Genomic DNA, 26,502 nt, shown 5'->3' with positions numbered 1-26,502 from the left:
GGGGGGGAGTTTTTTGTTGCACTTGACACCAAAAAACACTAGAAATAAATAAAAATAAAATTAAAAAGTCGCATGAATTTGTTATCTATCACTTTTCGACTCAAAAAGATGTATGGATTATGCTCATTTAAACCCCTTGGAACTAGGGTGTTTAGCTGGTAGATCCAACGAATTTCACGTTGGCGCAGCAGTTTTTCCCGATCCCCACCACGTGGGAGATCTGGGATGTGATCAATAAGCATGCATTTAAGGCTTTACACTGAGTGTCCTACAGATAAAAAGTGTTTAGCCACAGCTTTGTCGGTGTCTTTAGTTAGAAGCGCAGTGTGTATTGAATAACAATGGTTTGCCATCCAGTCACTGAGACATCTGATCGTCATACCCACATAATAGTGCCCACATGGGCATATGACAATATAGATGACAAAGTCCATTTTACAGTGTAGCCGATGGCGAATAAAGACCTTATTCCCACTGTGTGGGTGTCGGAAATACATCCCAGTCATCATTGACCTGCAAGTCACACAATTTGGGCATCTGTAGCAACCAGCCTTCCCTTTTGATAGCCATTGGCATAAGTGTTCTTCCGGATGTAGCATCGAGCGCATTAGCAGCTTCTTCAAATTCGGCCCTTTCTGATAGGCACACATGGGCTGGCATGGACTGATCTCCACTAGTGCAGGGTCCGTGGAGATAATCGGCCAGTGCTTTTTAAGGACTTTTTCTCCTGCAGGGTCCACAGGGTATCCACAGGATAACATTGGGATATGGTGGAGCGACAGCGGATTTAACCAAACGGTCACAGCTTTTCGACCTCCCAGCATGCAAAGGGCCTATCCATATATCCCGCCTCCTGGCTCAGGAAAACCAGTTTTTTGTTTGGTGCGGCAGGAGCCAGACCATGGTCAGAGGGCTGCTGTTTTTTTAGCAGCCATAAGCTTTCTTATTTTATTTTTATAGTCTTACTATTTTTCCGAGTGATCATTCAAAAAAGCGTCTTATACGTACCTTAGAAAGAGTCGCTCCAACAACTCCCCGCCGGGTCGCGACAATGCTTACCCATGAGTACAGTGCTGTTTCGGTGGGCGTCTGTGTTGGATATACTAGCAGGTCCAGCAGACGTTACCAGGCTGTGGCCGGAGCACGGGGAGAAAGTAAGGCGTCAGTTCCGCTTGGAGGGGGACACAGCCGCAATGTTTTGGGATGAGACTACCAAACAGTCGCTGACGCGGCTGCCACCGAGAGCACACCAGCGCTAGGCCTTAAGGATCATAGGCTCCAGGGGTAGTATGAGGCCATTATCCCTAGGGTTAATGTCAGCAGTGGTGAGTCAGACGCTTCCCTGGTCGCTCCTTCCCCTGGTTCATGACCAGTTTCCTCCAAGTCTCCCGCCATGAACTGTTTTCCTGCTTCCATCTGAGACACTGTGTACTAAGGGGACCCAGTCGCACCATAGGCGGCTGTATGACTGGTGCGTCAGTGTTCACTTGGGTGTCTCTGTTCACTATAGGTTCATGGAGTGGCAGTGTACACTAGTAGCGTCTGGATCCACTCAGAGTTTGCAAAAGTGTTGATCGGTTCTGGTAGTGGGGTGAGTCTTCCTGTATCCCACTTTACCGAGCTGGGTAATACAGCACAAAGGTGGTCATTTCGAGTTGTTCGCTCGCTGACGTTTTTTTGCAGAATTGCAATCAGGCTAAAAACCGGCAGTTCTGCGCATGCGTATGGGCCGCAGGGCGCACGCTCACTTTCACACAAAACTATGCAATTTTACACACGGCCGAGCGACGCTTTTCAGTCGCTCTGCTGATCGGTGAGTGATTGACAGGAAGTGGGTGTTTCTGGGTGGTAACTGAGCGTTTTCAGGGAGTGTGCTAAAAAACGCAGGCGTGCCAGGCAAAAACGCAGGAGTGGCTGGAGAAATCGGGGAGTGGCTGGCCGAACGCAGGGCGTGTTTGTGACGTCAAACCAGGAACTAAACTGCCTGCAGTGATCGCAAGATAGGAGTAGGTCTGGAGCTACTCAGAAACGGCATGAAATTTTTTAGTAGCAATTCTGCTACTCTTTCGTTCGCACTTCTGCTAAGCTAAGATACACTCCCAGAGGGCGGCGGCTTAGCGTGTGCACTGCTGCTAAAAGCAGCTAGCGAGCGATCAACTCGGATTGAGGGCCCCCGTCTCTACCTTTGAGTACGAATAGTTAAATAAAGAGCTTGATGCATATGAGTCTAAGAACTATTGCTGTGGTTTTCTTTTGCTGTGCAACGGAATACGTTTAAAACTCCTATATAAGGTAATGCAGTAATATGTTTCTCCTACATACATGAAATGTATTTGTAGTTGATTATGTGCTCATATTGCTTATTATGCTAATGTATAACCTGTGACTGACTGCTAGTGTGATTGCTGACTTTGCTATAAAATTCCGTCAGTTTTTCTGTGTATTCTGATCTTCAATGCTGGTGCAAAGCAGGGTAGGGTTGGATTGTATGTCACTTTAACAAATTTTAAAGTGATTACAGTCACAAATTGTGTAATAAAACTGTAAAGGTGTGTGATTTATTTATTATGTCTAAGGGCGGCAAGGGTGAGGAAAATACAACTTTCCACAGCAGCACCAACACTCATTTCATGTGGTCTTGCAGAGCTAAGGTAACCTATCAGGACTGGTTCAATGAGGTAATGTGCAAAATGGTTTACTTGTCCAAAGCCTCTGAAATAACCGAGGCAGGCACAGGTTCTAGTTGAATCTTCATGGGCTACTTTGCACAGACATTATCCAATGTAGCAGAGCAGGTGTCAGCCCCTATACCAGCGATAGGTGATCCTATTAATGGTTAATAAACCCTTACAAGCAATCTTCATTCGGAGGTTATCCACCTAGGAAATGGCAGCCTCTTAATAAAGGCAGCCTGAATAGGCTGGTCATAAGTAATTCACATAAGACATGATACAACATCTACACAGTCTACACATGCTGAGGACTTTGGACGGTCAGCTAAGTGGACACACCTGGGCTAATTAGTGCTATGTAAGCCATTCTATCCTCAGGCGCAGCAGAGTGCAGATTATGGTCTTCCTCTGGAAGTTAGGCGGTCAATACCTAGGACAACCTGTCCTCGTCAAAGGAAGCTCCTTTTGGTATCAGATGGCAACTCTGACAATGGATGCCAGCCTGTGGGGATGGGGTGAAGTATAAGGAAGGAGTTGCTTTCAGGGGCAGTGGACCAAGGAAGAAATGTTGCCTGCCAATAAATATATTGGAACCTCAAGCCATATATATTGCATTTATTCAGGCAAAGAATATCCTTCTGGTTAATCCAGATCGAATCCGCTCGGACATGCAATGGCAGTGGCGTACCTCAACCATCAGGGAGGACTCACAGCCAGAACATAATGAAGAAGGTAAGTCACACTTTGAAGTGGACAGAACTTCATTATCCAGCCTTGTCCGCAGTACTCATTCCGGCAGTCCTAAACTGGGGAGATTTTTTCAGTCAACTTGACTTTCAGGTAAACGTATGGACTTACACCCCTAGGTCTTAAAAACTCTGACCCCCATATGGGTCAAGAACAAATCCCAGAGCGATCTTGTGGATGACTTGTCAACATTTGTCTGGTTTATGTGTTCCCACATATTGCCTTGTGATACAGGGTGATACGAAAGGTAAGACAAGGTAAGGGTGCTGTGATACTAATAGTTCCAGCTTGGTCCAGAAGACATTGATACACAGAGGATGTCGATGGATACGCCATTTCTACTCCTTCAATGGCCAGATCTACTGTCCCAGGGTCCTGGTCATCACAAACACCTGGATGGACTGTCTTTGATGAAATGACTCTCGAGGCCTCCATCCTGAAGGCAAGAGAACTCTCACAACAGGTAATTATGCTCAGTGCAAGGAAAATTTACTCAGCTTGCATTAATCACCAAATATGGCAAGCCTATATTCCATGGTGTAGGGATCAAAGATTTGATCCTTGGTTTTTCAGAGTTTTAGCATTCCTTCGGGCAGGAGTGCATAAAGGTTATGGCTGACATCCTTGAGTACAAGTGTCAGCATTAACTGTATGGTTCCAAAAATAAAATTTTTATCCTTCAGAACATGCACACTTTTTTCCAAGGAATGCGACACATTCAACCTTGTTTTGTTTTTCCTACAGTGCCTTGGGATTTAGGTTAGTCCTAAAGGCCCTTTAGGTTGTCCCATTTGAACCACTTGAAAGATTTGATCTTAAATGGTTGACAGCTAAAGTTTTCTTTCTACTGACTTTTTGCTTCAGTTAGAAGAATTTCAAATTTAGGGGCATTGTTATACCATCCTCCATTTCTGAATTTTGTATCCAGATAGAACAGTTCTTTGAACCAAATCTGGGTATCTTCTTAAGGTGGTTTCTAAATTCCATCTTAATGAAGAAAATGTAGTCTCAGTCTTCTAGGGCCGGACTCTGCTGCTGAAGATGCAGCATTAGACGTAGTACCAGTGCCATCAGAAAGACAGATACTCGCTTCGTTCTCTATGAATTTCACAAGAGAGGATGGCCAGCGGATAAGCAGACACTGGTGAAGTAGCTTCGGATGAAAATTTTAGAAGTGTATTCTCAAGCTGATCTCCCTGTTTGTAAGGTAGGTTTTTTGGGACAGCACAATGTGCTGTTTTAGCAGAATATATATGCTAGGTAGACACATGTTCTCCATTTACACATTCAATAGACATTATGCCTTGATACCTTTGCTTCTCAGGATGCTGAATTCGGGCATAGGATTCTCCTGTCTAATCAAGAGCGTTCCCACCACTAAATTGCTTTAGGACATCCCAATGTTATCCCGTGGATACCGTGGGAGAAATATACGTTATGGTAAGAACTTCCCGTTGATAACAGTATTTCTCCTAAGTCCACAGGTTCCATTGGGATCCCACCCTGACGCACCTGATTTGAGGCTCCTTTTACTCACTAACCTCTTTCATCTTGTACGGAAGGGTGTGCATGTGTGTTCTTCTTGCCTGAGTAGGGCTCTACATGATGCTTCTGTCTAGAGCTTGGAAAACAACTGATTTGCCTGAGCCAGGAGGCGGGATATATGGACGGGCCCGTTGCATGCTAGGAGGCCGAAAAGCTTTGACCATTTGGTCCTGTGGAACCTGCGGACTTAGGAGAAAAGCTGTTATCAACAGTAAGTTCTTACCATAACATATATTTCTGTCCGCATAGAAGCAGTGTCATAAGTAGACGTGAAAATCATTCTATTAGGGTCAACTGATCGTCTCTGCAGTTTTGCCTACGTCTGGCTTTTCTTAAGCATCTAGAGATGGTCTTCCGAGTAATGGTCCCCCTACTGAGTTTCTTTTGGAATTGGCTAACTTGGTACTGACCCAGAATTATTTCACCTATGGGAAAGAATTCTTTCTTCAATTGTTGGGGACGGCTATGGGGTCGAATCTGGCGCCCTCTTACGCCAACCTTTACATGCATAATTATGGATATATGTATATACTGCTACATTATAAAAACAAGATTCTTTATTTTGGATGTTATATTGATGACTTGTTTTTTGTTTGGAGGGGCATGAATGCAGAATTTAGGGAGATGGTTGAGATGTTGAACACACTTGACAGTCCAATACGCTTTACTTACCAGATAGCACAAGACACTTAACTTTTTAGATGTGACAATTACTCTGGAAGGTGGCCGGTTGACCTCTATATTGTACCGATAAGAAACAAACCGTAACACTATCTTGCATGCTAAGAGCCACCACCCTTGCACTTTAAAGGCGTCCCTTTCGATCTCACAATTTATGCACGTCTTGCACTATAATACGTCTCTGGTAAACACTGAAACCCAGACTGATGAAATTGTAAACCATTTTACCATTTTCTGGATCTTGGCTACACTCGGAAGACCATCTCTAGATGCTTAAGAAAAGCCAGACGTAGGTACTCACAGCAGGTAAAATTGCCAAGACGATCAGTTGACCCCAGGAGAATGATTTTCACGTCTACTTATGACACTGCTTCTATGCGGACAAAAAAAGTCCTTAAAAAGCACTGGCCGATAATCTCCATGGACCCTTCACTAGGGGAGATCATCGGGCTAATGCGTCCGATGCTACAGCCTGAAGAACACTCAGGCCGATGGCTATCAAAAGGGAAGGCTGGTTGCTACAGATGCCAAAACTGTGCGACTTGCAGGTTAATGATGACTGGGACGTATTTCCGATACCCGCACAGTGGAAATAAGATCTTTATTCGTCATCAGCTACACTGTAAGATGGACTTTGTCATCTACATTGTCATATGCCCATGTGGGCACTATTATGTGGGTATGACGACCAGATGTTTCAGAGGCCGGATGGCAAACCATCGTTATTTAATATGCACTGCACTTCTAACTAAAGACACCGACAAAGCTGTGGCTAAACACTTTTTATCTGAAGGACACTCTGTGTCAAATCTTAAATGCATGCTTATTGATCACATCCCAGTTCTCCCACGTGGTGGGGACCGGGAAAAACTGCTGCGCCAACATGAAATTCGATGGATCTACCAGCTAGACACCCTAGTTCCAAGGAGTTTAAATGAGCATAATTCATACAACATCTTTTTGAGATGAACAGTGATAGATAACAAATTCATGTGACTTTTTGAATTTCTCTCTAGTGTTTTTTTGCGTCAAGTACAACAACAAAAAACTCCCCCCCTCTTTTTGCATTCTATGTTTGTTTGTGATTAATATGACTTTTTATTGTGGGCTATATTGTGGCCTTGTTATATGTTATGTTTACATATGTCTTGGTATTGTTCGTCATTGTGTATGTCTTTTAAATTTGGATTGTTATTAATGTGGGATATGTCCGACACGCTCCCTCCGATTTAGCAGTACCAGCAAATTTGGTAATTTAAACTGAGATCTACTACAGTATAATAAATTTACCCCTCAAAACATGATCTAATTATACCATGCCCTTTTCCAATATGGCCACAAGGCATCTTCCACTTACTTCCCTATTGTACTATATATTGATATCTATATTCTAATATCTCTCTACATACCGATATACCGTTTTTTATGTATTAATAGAATTATGTATTAAATATAGGTATTTTGTTACTTCTTTACATGTGTAAGATTTAACATCAGCGGGGTCGTTATAAGGGTCCATGACGTCCAGTCACGTGATGCGCTTCACAAGAGTGGAATGCATGCTAGTTCCGGCAAGTCTTTGGTGTTCCGGCTAGCCGTATTGATGTTATTGCCACCGTAATGTCCAGTCACGTGATGCGTTCCACGATCGTGGAACGTACACAACTTCCGGTCGCGGCGCGTTTTTGAGTTTATAAATTGTTTTCTGTATTGCCTTGCTGGTATTTTGTTCATTTTTCGTATGTGTATATATCTGGCATGATTGGTGCTATGACACCGAACGGTTTGGCTTGTTGACATTTACAATAGTGCTTTTGAGGTGCTTCCGGTGTACTGTGCCCACTAAATGATGGTTGGAGGAACTAATTATTGCTAGCTACTTTAAACAGGGGACCTGTGGGACATGGATGATAGGTGCACACTTGCCTCTGATCCCAGTACTATCTTGTGATGTCTTGATAAAGGTCACGCTCTGACCAAAACGCTAACAAACCATTTGAGGAATGTATTTGTAACTAATACATTTTGAAAACCTGCTATTTATGGTGAGTGCCTACTGCCCTGGTTCATTAGATTACGGGTCAAATTGGCCCTTGTGGAGCACCGCCCTGTTGTGAATTGATGGCGCTTGGAGTGCGGATTCATGGATAATTATATAGAAACATAGAATTTAACGGCAGATAAGAACCACTTGGCCCATCTACTCTGCCCCTTTTTTTTTATCCTTTAGGCAATCTCAACCCTTTTTGAACTTTAATTCATTGTAAGGATATTCAGATGCCTATTCCAAGCATGTTTAAATTGCTCTATAGTCTTAGCCTCTACCACCTCTGATGGGAGGCTATTCCGCTTATTCACTACCCTTTCTGTGAAGTAATTTTTCCGAAAATTTCCCCTGAACCCCCCCCTCCAGTCTCAGTGTATGTCCTCGAGTTCTAATACTTCTCTTCCTTTGAAGAATGTTTTCCTCCTGAATTTTGTTAAGACCCTTGATATATTTGAAAGTTTCTATCATGTCCCCTTTTCCCTTTTCTCCTCCAAACAATATATGTTAAGATCTTTTAGCCTTTTCGGGTAAGTTTTGTGATGTAGGCCATGCACCATTTTACTTGCCCTTCTTTGTACACTCTCTAATGTATTTCTATCCTTCTTGAGATATAGGCCCTCATTCCGAGTTGTTCGCTCGTTGCCGATTTTCTCTATATTGCGATTAGTCGCTTACTGCGCATGCGCAATGTTCGCAGAGCGCATGCGCTTAGCTATTTTACTCAAAAGTTAGGTATTTTACTCACGGCATTACGAGGAGTTTTCTTCGTTCTGGTGATCGGAGTGTGATTGACAGGAAGTGGGTGTTTCTGGGCGGAAACTGGCCGTTTTATGGGTGTGTGTGAAAAAACGCTGCCGTTTCTGGGAGAAACGCGGGAGTGGCTGGAGAAACGGGGGAGTGCCTGGGCGAACGCTGGGTGTGTTTGTGACGTCAAACCAGGAACGAAACTGACTGAACTGATCACAGTGGCAGAGTAAGTGTCAAGCTACTCAGAATTCTGCTAAGCTAAGATACACTCCCAGAGGGCGGCGGCTTAGCGTGTGCAATGCTGCTAAAAGCAGCTAGCGAGCGAACAACTCGGAATGAGGGCCATAGTCTCCAGAACTGGACACGGTATTCCAGATGGGGCAGTACCAACGGCCTATACAGTGGCATTATCACTTTTATCCTGCTACTGATTCCTCTCCCTATGCAACCAAGCATCTGATTTGCATATATATATATATATATATATATATATATATATAAAATTTACAAACAGTCCACACTCTGGCCTTGTGAGTATATGCTGGGGTGACTTCCATATAAGATAGATAACTCTTGACAAAGGTCCCATTTGGGACCAAAACGTCGATACCCCCTTTTCTCATGACTTTTTGAAAATAAAGAAAAAGACTGCTTTGAAGACTGGTGAGTGCTCCTCTGTTGTGGATTTATATATATATATATATATATATATATATATCCATCCACAAGAATCCTGCACTCACATCAATACAGTTCAACTGTTGGGGTGCTCCCAGTGGATTCCAATATTGCTAGTGGGTCCACATATATACTAAATGTTTCAAGGGGTGTGGAGGGGCATTCTCCGATTGAAATAAGACTTGTGAGTAAAATACATTTTATTAATTTAAATACATGCCTTGAATCAGTGGACGTTTCGATTCATCCACTGAATCTTTCTCAAGACAAGCCTTAATCATATCCGTGTTAGGTATATCCATAAGACAAAGGTATATATAAGTAATAATTACGCAGCTCCATAAGAAGAGTGAAACATCCTTAATATTAGGAAAGCACCACATCATAGACATCCAAAGCACATGAGTAGCTTCAAAATATATGGTACAGACTATGCACCATGAGGTGTTAAAGTGCCATCAAGTTCATCAGATTGGCTGCCACTTAATATAAATATATATATATATATATATATATATATATATATATATATACAGTTGTGCTCATAAGTTTACATACCCTAGCAGAATTTGTGATTTTCTGGCCATTTGTCAGAGAATATGAATGATAACTCACAAACTTTTCTTTCACTCATGGTTAGTGGTTCGGTGAAGCCATTTATTGTCAAACAACTGTGTTTACTCTTTTTAAATCATAATGACAACAGAAACTACCCAAATGACCCTGATCAAAAGTTTACATACCCTGGAGATTTCGGCCTGATAACATGCACACAAGTTGACACAAACGGGTTTGAATGGCTACTAAAGGTAACCATCCTCACCTGTGATCTGTTTGCTTGTAATCAGTGTGTGTGTATAAAAGGTCAGTGAGTTTCTGGACTCCTGAAAGACCCTTGCATCTTTCATCCAGTGCTGCACTGACGTGTCTGGATTCTGAGTCATGGGGAAAGCAAAATAATTGTCAAAGGATCTGCGGGAAAAGGTAATTGAACTGTATAAAACAGGAAAAGGATATAAAAAGATATCCAAGCAATTGAGAATGCCAATCAGCAGTGTTCAAACTCTAATGTTTTGGGGATGTGTGAGCTACAAAGGCACGGGAAAACTTGGTCAAAATTGATGGCAAGATGAATGCAGCACGTTATCAGAAAATACTGGAGGAAAATTTGCACTCATCAGCCCGGAAGCTGCGCATGGGACGTACTTGGACGTTCCAACATGACAATGATCCAAAACACAAGGCCAGGTCAACCTGTCATTGGCTACAGCAGAATAAAGTGAAGGTTCTGGAGTGGCCATCTCAGTCTCCTGACCTCAATATCATTGAGCCACTCTGGGGAGATCTCAAACGTGCAGTTCATGCAAGACAGCCCAAGAATTTACAGGAACTGGAGGCTTTTTGCCAAGAAGAATGGTCAGCTTTACCATCTGAGAAAATAAAGAGCCTCATCCACAACTACCACAAAAGACTTCAAGCTGTCATTGATGTTAAAGGGGGCAATACACGGTATTAAGAACTGGGGTATGTAAACTTTTGATCAAGGTCATTTGGGGAGTTTCTGTTGTCATTATGATTTAAAAAGAGTAAACACAGTTGTTTGACAATAAATGGCTTCACCGAACCACTAACCATGAGTGAAAGAAAAGTTTGTGAGTTACCATTCATATTCTCTGACAAATGGCCAGAAAATCACAAATTCTGCAAGTGTATGTAAACTTATGAGCACAACTGTATGTATATATATATATATATATATATATAAATTTCTAATGAATTAATTAGAACTTTAAAACTATTTACAATGTATGTAAAACTCAATTATGGGTATTAATTTAATAACAAAATATATATATATTTTTCAGTAGACTGTTCTGTGAGAAGACAGCAGGGGGGCGTTCCTATGAGGATCTCCCAAGCACCCAACGCTGTTGCTTGAGAAAGGCTGAGAGGAGTAGGAGCTGCCCTGCAGTGAACAATGGTGAACTGAATTATGTACCTCTAGTTGATGATGAGCTCTCAGGAAAAGCATGGCATTTTCACTCCTTAACTGGTGATTTTCTTCTTGGAGTTTGATAATATTGTTCTTAGCTATAGCTAACTAAAATACAAACAAAAATGTTACACTTTAAATGCTAAAAAAACAAAGTAAAACATGATTTAAAAAACAAATGGATCAAGTAAAAAATGTCCCAGGTAATGGCTCCTCAATACATTAGAAATAACAATTATAGGGCAGGTGTCTGCTGTACTGAGGCTCATATTAATTTTATAGAGAATAGTAACCAGCCCGTCAAAATGACGGAACAACATAACAGTAAGGTCAGCGCCGGCGGCTGTGCATGCCAAAACGGAGCAACATTTGAATTGCTCTGTTGGGCGCCATCTAGTGGCCGCCGGCGCGCAAAACACTTGAATTCCCCTGTAGAGGTGAGGAGCAGAGTTAGCCTTTTATTATATAGGGTTAGTAAATGATGTTAAAAAATGAGTATTCATAGCCCCGAGAGAAGGTTGCTGTAAGCACCATGCTTTGGCTGCAATGCTAATCAAGCAGCCAGGAGACAAACAGACGGAACGGCGTAGACCGGATATAAGGACTGCTAAAGTGCAAGTACTAACCCCTGCATGCTTGGGTCATATTGGGACATGTGCATTGAAAATATCAGGCAATTAGATACAGTTGAAATGTCTCTAACAAATCAGTATGATGCTTATTAATTAGCTGCAGTAGGAAACACGCATGTAGTACTAATCAGTTTGCATAAAGTACACGTTTGCATGATACTAACAGCATCAATAAGGACTTTAACCTTTATTGTCGGCGTTAACGACCCACATGCAAAGAAATGCATATATAATTAATGTGTCTACTGATTAATTTATTTTATAGTATTATAGTACATGTCCTTTATATTATATATATATATATATATATATATACACTGTATATATATACACTGTATATATATATATATATATATTTATATTTATTTTTTGGGTTTTATTTATATATATATATATATTTTGATGTAAGTACTGGCCGGTACATTAATCATTGGTGTTGTACGTATTTTTATATAGGTATCAATTAAAAGTGCATATTTGAATACATCAGCTCTGTCACAACCTTTTGTTTGTTTTACAGTAGTCACTTAAAGCAGTTGTATAGTTCTGAATGCCCACCCCCATTTTTCACTGAATCAAACAGGAAGTCCCTCTGCAGGAGTGGCCCAACCATATCCTAATTCCAGGAACTATCCTTCAGGGAGTTTGGAACAGAAAATGACACAATACACCCAGCCCTCTTAAATGCAGGTAAATAAAACACTTCTATCCTGCTCTACTGTAGATGACTGGACGTACTGAGAGCAAGCACATATCACCAGGGCCGGCTCCAGGCCTACTAGCACCCTGAGCGAGAAAATATAAAAGCGCCCCCCCCCCCCCCCCCCCTCCCCCGAAACCCTATGCGCGCGCCGACGGCGCGCACGCTCCAGGAAAAGTGGGTGTGGCCTCCTGGAAAGTGGGCGTGACCTCATATTATCACACTATAAATATATTTTCACACCCCCTCTACGCACACAATTAGCAGCCTTACACATAACAGCCACAGTAGTGTTCCTTACACACAATGTCTCCAGTATAGTGGCAGATACACATAATGTGCAGTGCCAGATAGACGTAATATGCCCCCCAGCAGTGCCAGCTACACATGACATGCCCCGCAGCAGTGCCAGCTACACATGACATGCCCCGCAGCAGTGCCAGCTACACACAATATGCCCCCCAGCAGTGCCAGCTACACATGATAGTGCTCACTTTTTAGGGCAGGGTGCTGATCACAGGGAGGGCACATTTTTAAGTTAGGAGGGCGAAATTCTGTACATACTGTAATGCTTGGTGCTCACCTACACATATGCTAGAGCATGGACAGTGCGCGCCGAAGGCGCGCATCAAAAATTTAGGGCAGTTGCTTCGTGGGGAAGGTGCGTGGCCACATAATAGTGGCAATTTGTATTACACCACACAGTAGTGCAGCTAATATACATTGCACCAGGTAGAACCTCCTACACACTTTGCGCCAGGCAGAGTACGTTAGACACTTTGCGCCAGGCAGAGCTCTGAGACACATTGCGCCAGGTAGAGCACTGAGACACATTGCGCCAGGCAGAGCACTGAGACACATTGCGCCAGGCAGAGCACTGAGACACATTGCGCCAGGTAGAGCACTGAGACACATTGCGCCAGGCAGAGCACTGAGACACATTGCGCCAGGCAGAGCACTGAGACACATTGCCTAGCCACAGACGCCTAGCGGGAACACTACATGATATGCTCCCCAGCCGTGCCAGCTACACGTGACATGCCCCCCAGCCGTGCCAGCTACACGTGACATGCCCCCCAGCAGTGCCAGCAACACGTGACATGCCCCCCAGCAGTGCCAGATACACGTGACATGCCCCCCAGCAGTGCCAGATACACGTGACATGCCCTCCAGCAGTGCCAGATACACGTGACATGCCCCCCCCAGCAGTGCCAGATACATAAATGCACCTACAGTGCCAAATAAATGCCCCCACAGTGCCGATATGCCCCCCAGCAGTGCCAGATACATAAATGCCCCCACAGTGCCAGATACATAAATGCCCCCACAGTGCCAGATAAATATATGCCCCCACAGTGCCAGATAAATATATGCCCCCACAGTGCCAGATAAATATATGCCCCCACAGTGCCAGATAAATATATGCCCCCACAGTGCAGATATGCCCCCACAGTGCCAGATACATAAATGCCCCCAGTGCCAGATAAATAAATGCCCCCACAGTGCCAGATAAATATATGCCCCCACAGTGCAGATATGCCCCCACAGTGCAGATACATAAATGCCCCCAGTGCAAGATAAATAAATGCCCCCACAGTGCCAGATAAATAAATGCCCCCACAGTGCCAAATACATAAATGCCCCCACAGTGCAGATATGACCCCACAGTGACAGATATGCCCCCACACAGTGCCAGTGCCCTCACAGTGCAGATATGACCCCACAGTGACAGATATGCACCCACACAGTGCCAGTGCCCCCACAGTGCAGATATGACCCCACACAGTGCCAGTGCCCCCACAGTGCAGATGACCCCACACAGTGCCAGTGCCCCCACAGTGCAGATGACCCCACAGTGCAGATATGACCCCACAGTGACAGATATTCACCCACACAGTGCCAGTGCCCAGTCCCCCACAGTGCCAGATACATAAATCCCCCCAGTGCCAGATAAATAAATGCCCCCACAGTGCCAGATAAATATATGCCCCCACAGTGCAGATACATAAATGCCCCCAGTGCCAGATAAATAAATGCCCCCACAGTGCCAGATAAATAAATGCCCCCACAGTGCCAGATACATAAATGCCCCCACAGTGCCAGATACATAAATGCCCCCACAGTGCCAGATACATAAATGCCCCCACAGTGCCAGATACATAAATGCCCCCACAGTGCAGATATGACCCCACAGTGACAGATATGACCCCACAGTGACAGATATGCCCCCACACAGTGCCAGTGCCCCCACAGTGCAGATATGACCCCACAGTGACAGATATGCACCCACACAGTGCCAGTGCCCCCACAGTGCAGATATGACCCCACACAGTGCCAGTGCCCCCACAGTGCAGATGACCCCACACAGTGCCAGTGCCCCCACAGTGCAGATGACCCCACAGTGCAGATATGACCCCACAGTGCAGATATGACCCCACAGTGCAGATGACCCCACAGTGCAGATATGACCCCACAGTGACAGATATGCACCCACACAGTGCCAGTGCCCCCACAGTGCAGATATGACCCCACAGTGACAGATATGCACCCACACAGTGCCAGTGCCCCCACACAGTGCCAGTGCCCCCACAGTATAGATATGACCTCACAGTGACAGATATGACCCCACACAGTGCCAGTGCCCCCACAGTGCAGATGACCCCACAGTGCCAGATATGCCCCCACAGTGCAGATGACCCCACAGTGCCAGATATGCCCCCACAGTGCAGATATGCCCCCACAGTGACAGATATGACCCCACACAGTGCCAGTGCCCCCACAGTGCAGATGACCCCACAGTGCCAGATATGCCCCCACAGTGCAGATATGACCCCACAGTGACAGATATGCCCCCACACAGTGCCAGTGCCCCCACATTGACAGATATGCCCGCACAGTGCCAGTGCCCCCACATTGACAGATATGCCCCCACAGTGCAGATGACCCCACACTGACAGATATGCCCCCACAGTGCAGATGATCCCACAGTGACAGATATGCCCCCACACAGTGCCCGATGATCCCCACAATACCTGCGGCGGCGCTGGGAGGGGAAGTGCTGCCGTCTGAGGGCACCGACTGTCTGTTAGTGTTCCCGGCCGCTTGAGCGCTCTACATGCGCGCTGCGCGGCGCCGGCGTCTGACATCAGACGCCGGCGCCACGCAGCGCACACACAGTCAAAGGCCGGGGACGGCGGGGAGAGCTGCAGCGTACAGGGCCGGCTCCAGGTATGACTATGGTGGCACCAGCGCGCGGCGCCCATTAAGGGTGGCGCCCCGCGCGGCCGCTCTAGTCGAACATGCCTGGAGCCGGCCCTGCATATCACTATATGGCTCCCAGCTTCAGGAAATGGGCAAAGGGAATCCATATTTGATATAATGGTATTCGGTTTTGTGAATTTCACAACTTGTTGTCCTTCATGATAGGAAATATTTCCTGTTTTTATATGGTATGTAGTTAGTATGTCGACTGTCATAATGTGAACATGTCTAAAATGTCAAAACCTTCCAAATATCACCACTGTAAAAATTTTGGGGTTAGGAGATAGGGTTAGGCTGAAAATTGGGTGTCGTCATTATATACCAGTCAACAATTTCAATGCATTTAGTCAGTGTTGACAATTTTCATATTGACATTCTGAACATGTTGACATTTTGCTTGTTGTCATTTTGTATCTTTCAACACTATGATGTCTAGATAATGAATGCTGAATTATGAATGCAGACAAAACATTATTATGACATAATTATTATGAGCATAAATCGGACATGGGTGCAATACTGCAGGTATGTTTGTGGCCGGAGAGAATCCAGGCCAGAAATTTCGTAAGGCCAGTGTGGAGAAGCAGCTGATTGCAGACAGTTGCTGGTAAAAGGGCTTCAGACACAAAGAATATTGCTCCTGATGGTGGACAAGCTGCCCAGGTGATAGGCAAGGTGCGGTTACTGTTAGGGGTCCTGGACCTTAGGGTCTACTGAAGAATTGTGTTTGCTGTATTTGAAGACTCTGTGAACAATGTGAACATTGTTTGGCTTTAAAGAACTAACCTATCCTGTGATTCCTGCAATTGCCTGTGGTGAGAATAGAACTTATCTTGGATTTTACTTCATTCTATGTGATTCCTGTCACATTATGTTAAGGTGTGCACATTTAAGCTGAGGAATAGAGCAGGTGATGCATTCCATTAGTGTGGTGGATAGATGACTGCAGGGCTGTCGAGAGCTGAATGAGGCCTGGGTACTCAGGTGGGTGTGGCCAAATCGGGGAGGCGTGTCCATGCCCTCCTCCTCCCAAAAATACTATGCGCTACAAAGGGGTGCAATGTCCCCCTCAGTAGCTGACCAGTGACCCTTCCCAGGCTCATCCAACAAGCCTGGGCTCAGGTAACCAGTACCCCACCACCCTCCACTTGGCGCCTCCGGGTGACAACACATGTAGGTTATTCATCTTTCTCATAACCACATTTTGTTTCATGCCCAATAGTGATCATATCAATTTCACTAGGGTCATTAGCTGGCATTACAATCTTTTTTTTCCGGGCCAAAAGTCTGGTTTAAAAGGGGTTTTCGCATTTTGGTTTTAAAAGCATTACCTCTTCAATAAGCTTTGTGTTTGACTTCTCCATTGTATCAATTCTTGTATGGAGACTGCTCACAGTGCCACTGCAAGGAAGCAAGAAATATCATGTCAGTTTGTTATAATACTTCAGGCTTGTTTGATACAGATGGGAGCTGAGGTCACCCCACTTAGGTTCAAACTGTGCAAGAGGTCGGTGAATTATCAAACATGTCTTGTACAGAGTCAGCTCACTGTTTACAACTGAGGCCCCACTTATATCTCAGGCCAGGTAGAACAATGGGCAGCCTTGCTGAAGGTCGGTATGATTTCCTTTCATCCTGAACCATGCCAGATTGCCCGTACACACTGCCCGTTGTAATGAATGATGGAACAATCTCTCATTCCATCCTTCATTACAGTGCACCGGATCGCACACAATAGGCTAGAGGTAATAGGGTGCGAATTTTAAGGTTAAAACGGAATTCGCATGCGATTATTTGCCATTTTTAGTAAAGGAAACATGCGATTTTTAGTAATAAAAACATGCAGATTTTAGGTCATGTTTTTATTAGTCAGAAGCATGTCTGTAAAAGTAAAGAAAGTGTTAAAAATGTAAAAAAAAAACGACGTGCAGGTTGTCCCCAAGAGCATAACCAGCTTTGGGCTCTTTGAGCCGGTCCTGGTTGCAAAGATACAGGAAAAAATTGATTGGGGGTTCCCCGTATTTAAACAACCAGCACCGGGCTCTTGGACCGGTCCTGGTTCCAAAAATATGGGGGACAGAAGAGGTAGGGTTTCCCCCCCCCCAGCACTGGGCTCCACTAGCCAGGGAGATGATACCGCAGCCGTGGGACACTTTTATATAGGTCCCTGCGGCCAAAGCATCACTCCCCCCAACTAGTCACCCCTGGCCGGGGTTCCCTGGGGGAGTGGGGACCCCTAAAATAAAGGGGTTCTCCCTCTCCAGGCACTCAAGGGCCAGGGATGAAGGCCGTCTCCCCCCCCTCCCCCCCCATCCCTCGGCGGTGGATGGAGGGCTGATAGCCCTTAAAAGTGTAAAAAACAGAATATTGTCTTTTGCTGTGGAACCACAAGTCCCAGCAAGCCTCCCCCACATGCTGGTACTTGAACAACCACAAGTACCAGTATGCAGGGAATTAACGGGCCCGCTGGTACCTGTAGTTCTACAACAAAATAAATCTTAAAATAAACACCCACCGTGACAGTAAAACTTTAATAAAACATACTTGCACACTCACATACTGTACATACACACAGTTACATATACTTACCTACATCCAACGTAGCCATTCACGTCCACTTGTCCTGTAGCATCCACGACCGCTGTAAATAAAAATAAAATACTCACCTACCCCACTTTGTGTCTAGTCCTCTTCTTTCCAGTAGGCATCCATGGGTTAAAAAAAAAAAAAAAAAGCGCAAAGAACCCAGACCCTCGAACTAAAGGATGTCGGGATCCCCCGTGACTCCCCTCACTTCTGGAGCTGCCAGCCAATCAGGGAGCGCCAGGTCATAGCGCTCTCCTGATTGGCTGGCAGGTCCCGGCCTGTCAGTCATGCGGAGGCCATAGTGTATAATGGAGGAGCGCACTTTCCATTATACTCTAAGGTGGGAATCCTGTGGTCTATTATTCTGGCGATTTTTGGTAAGGTTTTATGTCTAAGTGTCAAAATCGCATCCTATTATATTTGTGATTTTCAGTGTTTCAATCGGAAAACATCTGGATGAGATTTTCACACTTGCGATTTTTGGAATAAGTAAAAAGATGCGAATTTGTCCAAAATCACATCCTATTACATTTGCGATTTTCAGAAAACGTGCGAATTTGCAGTAAAAATTGCACATTTTCCAAAATCGCACTCTATTACATTTAGCCTAATATCTTCAGGCTGGCCATGCAACAAGGCCGACCAGAAGCAAATTGGGCATACACATTAGAAGATATGCACAAGTTTTTGTTTCAGTATGACAAATTGTACCAATATCATCCTAGTGTGTACCCAGCCTTAGTCACTTACCACTCTGTTATGTGTTCAATAATAGTTCATGACGCCCTTTACATTTTGTCTAATACTGATCTTACTATTTAAGTACATTTCATTGGGTGCTTGGAAACTTTTCACCCTGGATTTTTTTTTATTTTTCCAAGAAATCACTTTAGAACAAATGTCATCTGAAATCGTGGAGAACCATTGTTTTCAGAGAAAGTAACTATATTCTTTGTTGTTTAAACAATACAGTTTTTATAAATGTTATATGGTACCTGTTTCCTAGAGACAGTGGAAGCAGCTGATTTGTGAGTTAAACCAGTATTCATGAAAATGCAGCATCATAAATATCACTGGTTTCTAGTGAATTTATATGAATGCCTGATTTGCCCACAATATGGCTGCTTTGGCCTCCAATGATTACACTGGCTGCTACTGGACAGTTTGTATTCCCATGATTATTGGCTGCCCCATGTGTTCTTATTGGGAAAACAACATTTACTGCAACAACAAAACAACAACAGAATATAGAAAACAACCTGAGAACTGAAACAGACAATGAAACTGTCACTGTGCAACACCTGCTAGTAAGGCATACCTCCACATGCATGGAATGAACCCATGGATGTCCTGGCTTGGACAGTGAGCGGGAAAAAAAGCTGTTGGTTCTGTGGTGTGACATAACCATGGCTCTTGACTGTATCACTGAAACTACTGCCATTCATCCTAGGCCTGATCCTACGTCGCACACTAATGAGCTGATTCAGTAAGAATTGCCATTTCTGCTAAGCAGCATAATTTGCATCCTTTGGATCGCATGTTAACAGCCGGCTTTTGGTTTGTGCAGTCTCTGCAAAAGCGTACGCAGCCCTGAGCATCCCTAACCCCCTTCTCCCTGTAGGCGGCGATCACCTGGTCGCAGCAGTGCAAAAACGTCCTGCATGCGACCAGGTCTGAATTAGGCCCATTGGGGACAGAATTAGTATAATGGGGTATAGACGGGTCCAAAGGAGCCAGTGCACTTTAAATTTCTTCAACTGGGTGTGCTGGCTCCTCCCCTTGATGCCTCCTCCTACATCTCAGTTACGAAAAAAGTGCCCTCAGGAGAGGATGCACACTCTGCAAGCTCCAGAGTTTTTCTACAATTTCTTTTAAAAGTTTTATTTCTCTCAGTATGCTGTTTGGGCAACAGCATACCTGCACCATGGGAGTTAGGTGGGAGACGGTCACCGGCCTCTTGAGGTGCAGAGCCGCTTCCCCTGCTGCCTTGGCTGTCAGCAGCCACAGCATGCCGCACACCCCTAAGGGCTAAAACACACTACCCGGCTCTTGCCGGCCGGGAAAAAGCCAGACGGCTTTTTCCCCGTGTCGGCATTGTAGTTAACAGTGTGAGGGGTAGGGTCCCTTCACACTGCACGGCCCCGGCCCGCAGCCGGGTCTCACCACTGGAAGGTCCGGCTGCCGGGCGGGCGCCGGGCCGTCTTTGCAGCCAGTAAACCGTGTGTGTGAAGGGGAGCTTTCACACACGTTTTTTTCTGAAGCCGTGTCTGATGCTGCGCATGCGCACAGCATCACACACGGCTCAAAGCCGTCCTGTGTGACAGACTCTGCCGGTTTTTCCCGGATGGCAAAAAGCCGGACAAACTTTGTCCGGCTTTTTGCCATCCGGGAAAAACCGGAGTGTGTGTTACAGCCGTAACGCTGCCTGAAGGTGATTATCGGTGGTGAGTACAAGCCGGGGACCCCGCTAGGGGGGGTCCCCCGGTACACTGTGCGGCTGAAGCGCGGGTGAGGCGTACGGAACCCTCCTGGGGGGGGGACCTACTTTAGCCCCTGCGTGAGACTGGCTAAAAGGCATTGTACCAAGCATTTATGTGAGGATACAACATAGGGAGACATGGCCAGTATAAATATAAAACAGTAGCTCCGGCGCCATGGCAGGGGGCAGAGCTACAAGAAAGCGGGCTCAGCGGAATTTTGGCGCTTTCCTCTGCATAGCAGCAGCAGCCTCAACAGCTCCTCCATTACAGTGCCTGGGTCACTGGTACCGGGTGTAGAGGGGGAGAGCCGCTAGAGTGTGCACAAGTAACATCCCTCTGAGGGATTTTTCATATTACAGTATCATTGTTGTTTACTTATAAAAACGCTGACAGCCTCACTGGGGCTGTGCAGCGCTGGATGCACTGGTGTCTTCTCTCCTATGTCTCCTCTCACATGCAATAGGAAGGCTTGTTTTGTATTTCAGGCTGTGTTTTATGTGTATTATACCTGTTTTTCTTATTCAATATGGTAAAACAGAAGTTATGCACTATCCACCCCTACGCAAGGTACTGAACCCCTTATATTGGCTATACGGGACATGTTAAAGCTCCCCCTGGAAGATTCTACTAATCAGCAGTAATTTTTCCTCCCTCAAGACAAACTGACTGTCACGTTTCCTGATTCTAAAGAATTGGATGATTTATTTAAAATAGCCTGGAAAAATCCAGATAAAAAATATCAGGTGTCCAAAAGGTTTTTAAATACCTTCCCTTTTGCCCCTGAAGGCAGGAAATTCTGGGAAGAATCTCCAGCAGTGGCTGTATCAGTCTCTCGTCTTTCCAAAAAGGCGTTGATCCCTGCTCCGGGCTCCTTTACGGTAAAGGACCCAGGGATAGGAAAATAGAAACCACTCTAAAATCTATCTACAATGCTGCAGGTGTAGCTCAAAGGTCAGTCATTGCTGGTTGCTGGATGACACATGCCATTCATACAGTACATGGGCTACTCAAATTCAATAGGGCCTTGTAACTTTACTTAAACACATTCAGGACACGGCAAGAGTTCTCTGTGACTCCCTAAAAGAGATTGGGAATATACAGGCTATAACAACTGCTATGGCTGTGTCTGTTAGCAGAGCCATATGGTTGCGTCAGTGGATTGCAGACGCTGACTCCAAACGTAATGTGGAATCTCTTCCCTTCATAGGTGAATGGCTCTTCGGAGGGGAATTGGATGCATGGATCTCCAAAGCTACTGCTGGGAAATCCATGTTTCTCCCTCCAGGGGCTCCACCTGCTAGACGTATCTACCCAGGACCATCTACTAAGTCCTTTTGGTCCTCCAGATTTCGATCTAGGGCCCGGGGTGCCTCCAATGCAGCTAGAGACTCCAGAGGTAAGCCTAAGAAACCAGCCATTGCCGGCTCTCAGGACCAGAGCTCCAGTTCAGCTTCCACTAAGACTTCAGCATGACGGTGCCCACCCACACCGAGGGGATCTCGTCACTTCAGCCACATCTGGGTCAGTTCTTGCCAAGATGACTGGGTAAGGGACCTTATCTCTCAGGGTTACAAGCTGGAGTTCAACTGTGCTCCTCCCCAACGATTTTTCAAATCAGGCTTGCCAGCTTTGGAAAATATGCGTCTTACGCTACTGCTGGCCATCGACAAGTTGGTCCAGTCCCAGGTCGATGTTCCAGTACGCCTACTACAACAAGGACAAGGTTACTACTCCAGTCTGTTTGTGGTACCAAAACCAGACGGGTCAGTGAGACCCATTTTGAATCTGAAGTCCTTGAATCCTTACCTTAAGGTTTTCAAATTCAAGATGGAATCTTTGAGAGCGGTGATCAATGGCCTGGAACAACAATAATTCCTTGTATCCCAGGATATCAAGGATGCCTACCTGCATATCTCAATTTAGCCTCCTCATCAGGCCTATCTACGGTTCGCCCTACTGAATGATTACTACCAGTTTCAGGCATTGCCCTTCGGCCTGTCTACAGCTCCGAGGGTGTTCACGAAGGTGATGGCGGAAATTATGTTCCAGCTCAGAGTCCAGGGGGTCAATATTGTCCCTTACCTGGACGATCTCCTGATAAAAGCATGTTCCAGGGAGCTTCTACTGCTCCATATAGATCGCACTATCCAGCTCCTGTCTCACCACGGGTGGATCCTCAATCTACAGAAGTCTCAACTGGAACCGTCTCAACGGCTCCTGTTTCTGGGTATGATACTGGATACTGTAGCTCAAAGGGTGTTTCTCCCAGAGGACAAGGTGAGAACACTTCACAAGATGGTTCACATGGTTCTCTGTCCTGCTTGAGTTTCCATTCATCTTTGCATAAAGTTGTTGGGAAAAATGGTGGCCTCGTACGAAGCGATACAGTTCCAAAGGTTCCATGCCAGACCCTTCCAAATGGACATCCTGAACAAGTGGTCCGGTTCACATCTCCAGATGCATCGAATGATTCAGCTGTCACCCCAGGCAAGGATATCGCTCCTGTGGTGGTTGCAGTTTTCCATCCTACTGGAAGGTCGACGTTTCAGGATTGGACCCTCCTCATGACGGATGCGAGTCTACAAGAGTTGGGAGCTGTCACCCAGGGGGCACAGTTCCAGGGCAGGTGGTCTGCCCAAGAGGCCCTACTCCCGATCACCATTCTGGAACTTCGGGTGATATACAATGTTCTGATTCAGGCCTCCCCTCTGCTCAGGGATCGGGCAATCCAGGTTCAGTCGGACAACGCCAACGCCGGACATCAATCGACAAGGAGGGACAAAAAGCAAGGGCTGCATGCGAGAAGTGTCATAAATACTTCTCTGGGTGGAAAGACATGCAAGAGCACTGTCCGCAATTTTAATTGCGGGAGTGGACAACTGGAAGGCGGACTTCCTGAGTCGCCACGACCTCCACCCGGGGGAGTGGGGATTACATCCTCAGGTGTTTCAACAGATTGTCGACAGGTGGGGATACCCGCAGATCGACATGATTGCGTCTCGCCTCAACAAGAAGCTTCATTGCTACTGCTCGCGAATCAGGGACCCTCAGGCGAGTGCAGTGGATGCACTGACATCACCTTGGCCTTACCAGCTGGTCTACCTATTTCCTCCGGTTCCGTTGATCCCAAGGGTACTCCAATGAATCAGACATCAGTGTGTCCAAGCAATCCGGATTTGGCCCCGAAGGGCGTGGTGCGCAACTCTTCTGGACATGTCCGCAGAAGACCCTTGGCCTCTGCCACTACGAAAGGATCTTCTTCAGCAAGGACCGTTCATCTACCCGTGTCATGCTCGGCGGGAATTGAGGATCCAGCGACTGAGACTTGCCCGAGGAAGCAACCGCCTGCGGATGAAGAAGACGAGGGGGCTGGATATAGTTCTTTCTCAGGAGACAAAGGTCAATGGAAGATGTAGTCTGAGCTAGGAGTCAATGAGTAGTCACTGAAGAAAAGAACTGCGGGCTGCAGAATGATGAACTGTGACTTGAGAGATGTGGCTGGAGTGAACGAGCTGCAGAATGATGATCTGTGGCTTGAAAGACGTGGCTGGAGTGAACGAGCTACGGAATGATGACCTGTGGCTTGAAAGACGTGGCTGGAGTGAACGAGCTGTGGAATGATGAACTGTGACTTGAAAGACGAAGGAGTTGAAAACTGCAGAGGTCCCGTAGCGGCCGGGATTCCTCTGCGGCCTGAGTGTCCCGGAACCAGGGCACCTGGAACAACCTGAAGCAACCTGGGAGCACAGAGCTAGAGCACCTTACACAAGTAAGCAACTTGAAGCACTGGCCCTCTACTCTGGGCTAGCCCCCTTTTGTAAGGGAAGCCGGCCATGGATTGGCTGGACACAGAATGGGGCTAATTGGCTTCCTTGGTCTCCAATATGGCATCCCCCAGCAGAGAGGACACACACACCATTACAGGGAGTCAGTATGCAGACTGATCTCCCTGCCTCCCAGAAGCCACACCCCCGCCAGAGCCCTCTGCCGCAGCAACTCCCTGCACGGCGCCTCAGGTCCCCAGCCGCCGGACAGACGCGCCAGAGGCCCGCGTCGCAGCAGCATCCCGGCGCCGCAGCCCTACCACCCGTCAGAACGGCGAGACTCTGGACCCCCGGCCGGAGGTGAGAATCCGGCCGCTGACAACTCGGACTTACGGCGGCTTCGTTTGACGGCATGGAAGTTGAGCGGAATATCCTAGCTCACAAAGTGCTTTCCAAAATGGTCATTGCCACTATGGTGCAAGCCAGAAAACCTGTGACGACAAAACATCATCATATCTGGAGGAAATACGTCTCTTGGTGCGAGGAACGCATGTATCCGCCTGCGGAGTTTCACTTGGAACGTTTCCTACGAATCCTGCAGGCTGGTGTGGATAAAGGCTTATGTCTGGGTTCCGTTAAGGTCCAGATTTTAGCTCTTTCTATTTTCTTTCAGAAGAAATTGGCTGTTTTGCCAGAAGTTCAAACCCTCTTACAAGGGGTGCTCCACATACAACCTCCCTTTGTGCTGCCTACGGCACCCTGGGCTTTGGATGTGGTGTTGCAATTTCTACAGCCCTCCTGGTTTGAGCCTCTGATGACAGTAGAAGACTAGTACCTCACATGGAAGACAGTGATGTTGTTGGCCCTGGCTTCTGCTAGACACGTCTCAGAATTGGGGGCCTTATGGTGTAAAAATCCATACTTGTTTTTTTACGAGGACAGAGCTCCGGACTAGATAGCAGTTCCTGCCGAAGGTTGTCTCTGCATTTCATCTGAATCAACCTATTGTGGTTCCACCTTGTTATGACGCTTCGGCTCCTCCGGAGTCTTTGGATGAGGTGCGCGTGTTGAAGATCTATGTAAAACGCACAGCTCGGGTCAGGAAGACGGATTCCTTGTTCATGCTCTATGATGTGCAGAAAAAGGGTTGTCCTGCTTCAAAGCAGTCCATTGCTCGTTGGATTAGGCTTACTATCCAACAGGCCTATGTGTTGGCATCCTTACCTGTTCCTAAGTCTCCGAAGGCCCACTCTACAAGGTCAGTGGGCTCTTCCTGGACGGCTGCCCGCAGAGTCTCGGCCTTGCAACTATGCCGAGCTGCTACCTGGTCGGATAAAAACACCTTTGTGAAGATCTACGAGTTTGATACCATGGCTATAGAGGATACCCAGTTTGGGCAGGCGCTGCTGCAGCAGTCTCCGCATGTTCCTGCCCGTTCTGGAAGCTTTGGGACATCCCCATCGTACTAATTTGGTTCCCAATATCCCTTATGGATGCTAGAGAAAATAGTATTTTAAATACCTACCGGTAAATCCTTTACTCGTAGTCCATAAGGGATATTGGGCGCCCGCCTCTGTACGGTTACTTCTGCAGGTTCTCTGTTATGTGTTACCTGTTCAGCTGTTGCTGTTAATGTTGCCAGCCATTGCTGTCCGGTTATGTTTTGGCGTGCTGGTGTATAAATCTCACCAGCATTCTTGTTGTTATGTTCCTTCTCTCAAGTATGTCATTCTCCTTCAGGCACTGTTTTTACCTATAACTGACCTGTAGGAGGAGGCATAGTGGGAGGAGCCAGCTCACCCAGTTGAAGAAATTTAAGTGCACTGGCTCCTTTGGACCCGTCTATACCCCATCGTACTAATTTTGTCCCCAATATCCTTATGGACTACGAGAAAAGGATTTAACGGTAGGTATTTAAAATCCTATTTTTTTGCTATTATGTCTATTTTATTCACAGATTATTAAATAC

The 26,502-nt window shown here is 46.0% G+C and overlaps 1 protein-coding gene across 4 annotated transcripts in view; it reads right to left on the bottom strand.

The window, feature by feature from the left end:
* The window catches only part of RUFY2 (RUN and FYVE domain containing 2), a 146,770-nt gene that overhangs the window by 30,085 nt on the left and 90,183 nt on the right, over window positions 1-26,502 (bottom strand). For all 4 annotated transcript variants that reach the window (XM_063961579.1, XM_063961578.1, XM_063961581.1 and 1 more), the window contains exons 9-10: window positions 17,035-17,104; window positions 11,117-11,218 (exon numbers count right to left, since the gene is read on the bottom strand). In XM_063961579.1, coding sequence (XP_063817649.1) covers window positions 11,117-11,218; window positions 17,035-17,104 — 172 coding nt within the window. The remainder of the gene's footprint in view (window positions 1-11,116; window positions 11,219-17,034; window positions 17,105-26,502) is intronic.

Source organism: Pseudophryne corroboree, chromosome 3, assembly GCF_028390025.1.
Source record: "Pseudophryne corroboree isolate aPseCor3 chromosome 3, aPseCor3.hap2, whole genome shotgun sequence".
Classification (NCBI taxonomy): Eukaryota; Metazoa; Chordata; class Amphibia; order Anura; family Myobatrachidae; genus Pseudophryne; species Pseudophryne corroboree.
This window is presented reverse-complemented; position numbering and strand designations above follow the sequence as displayed.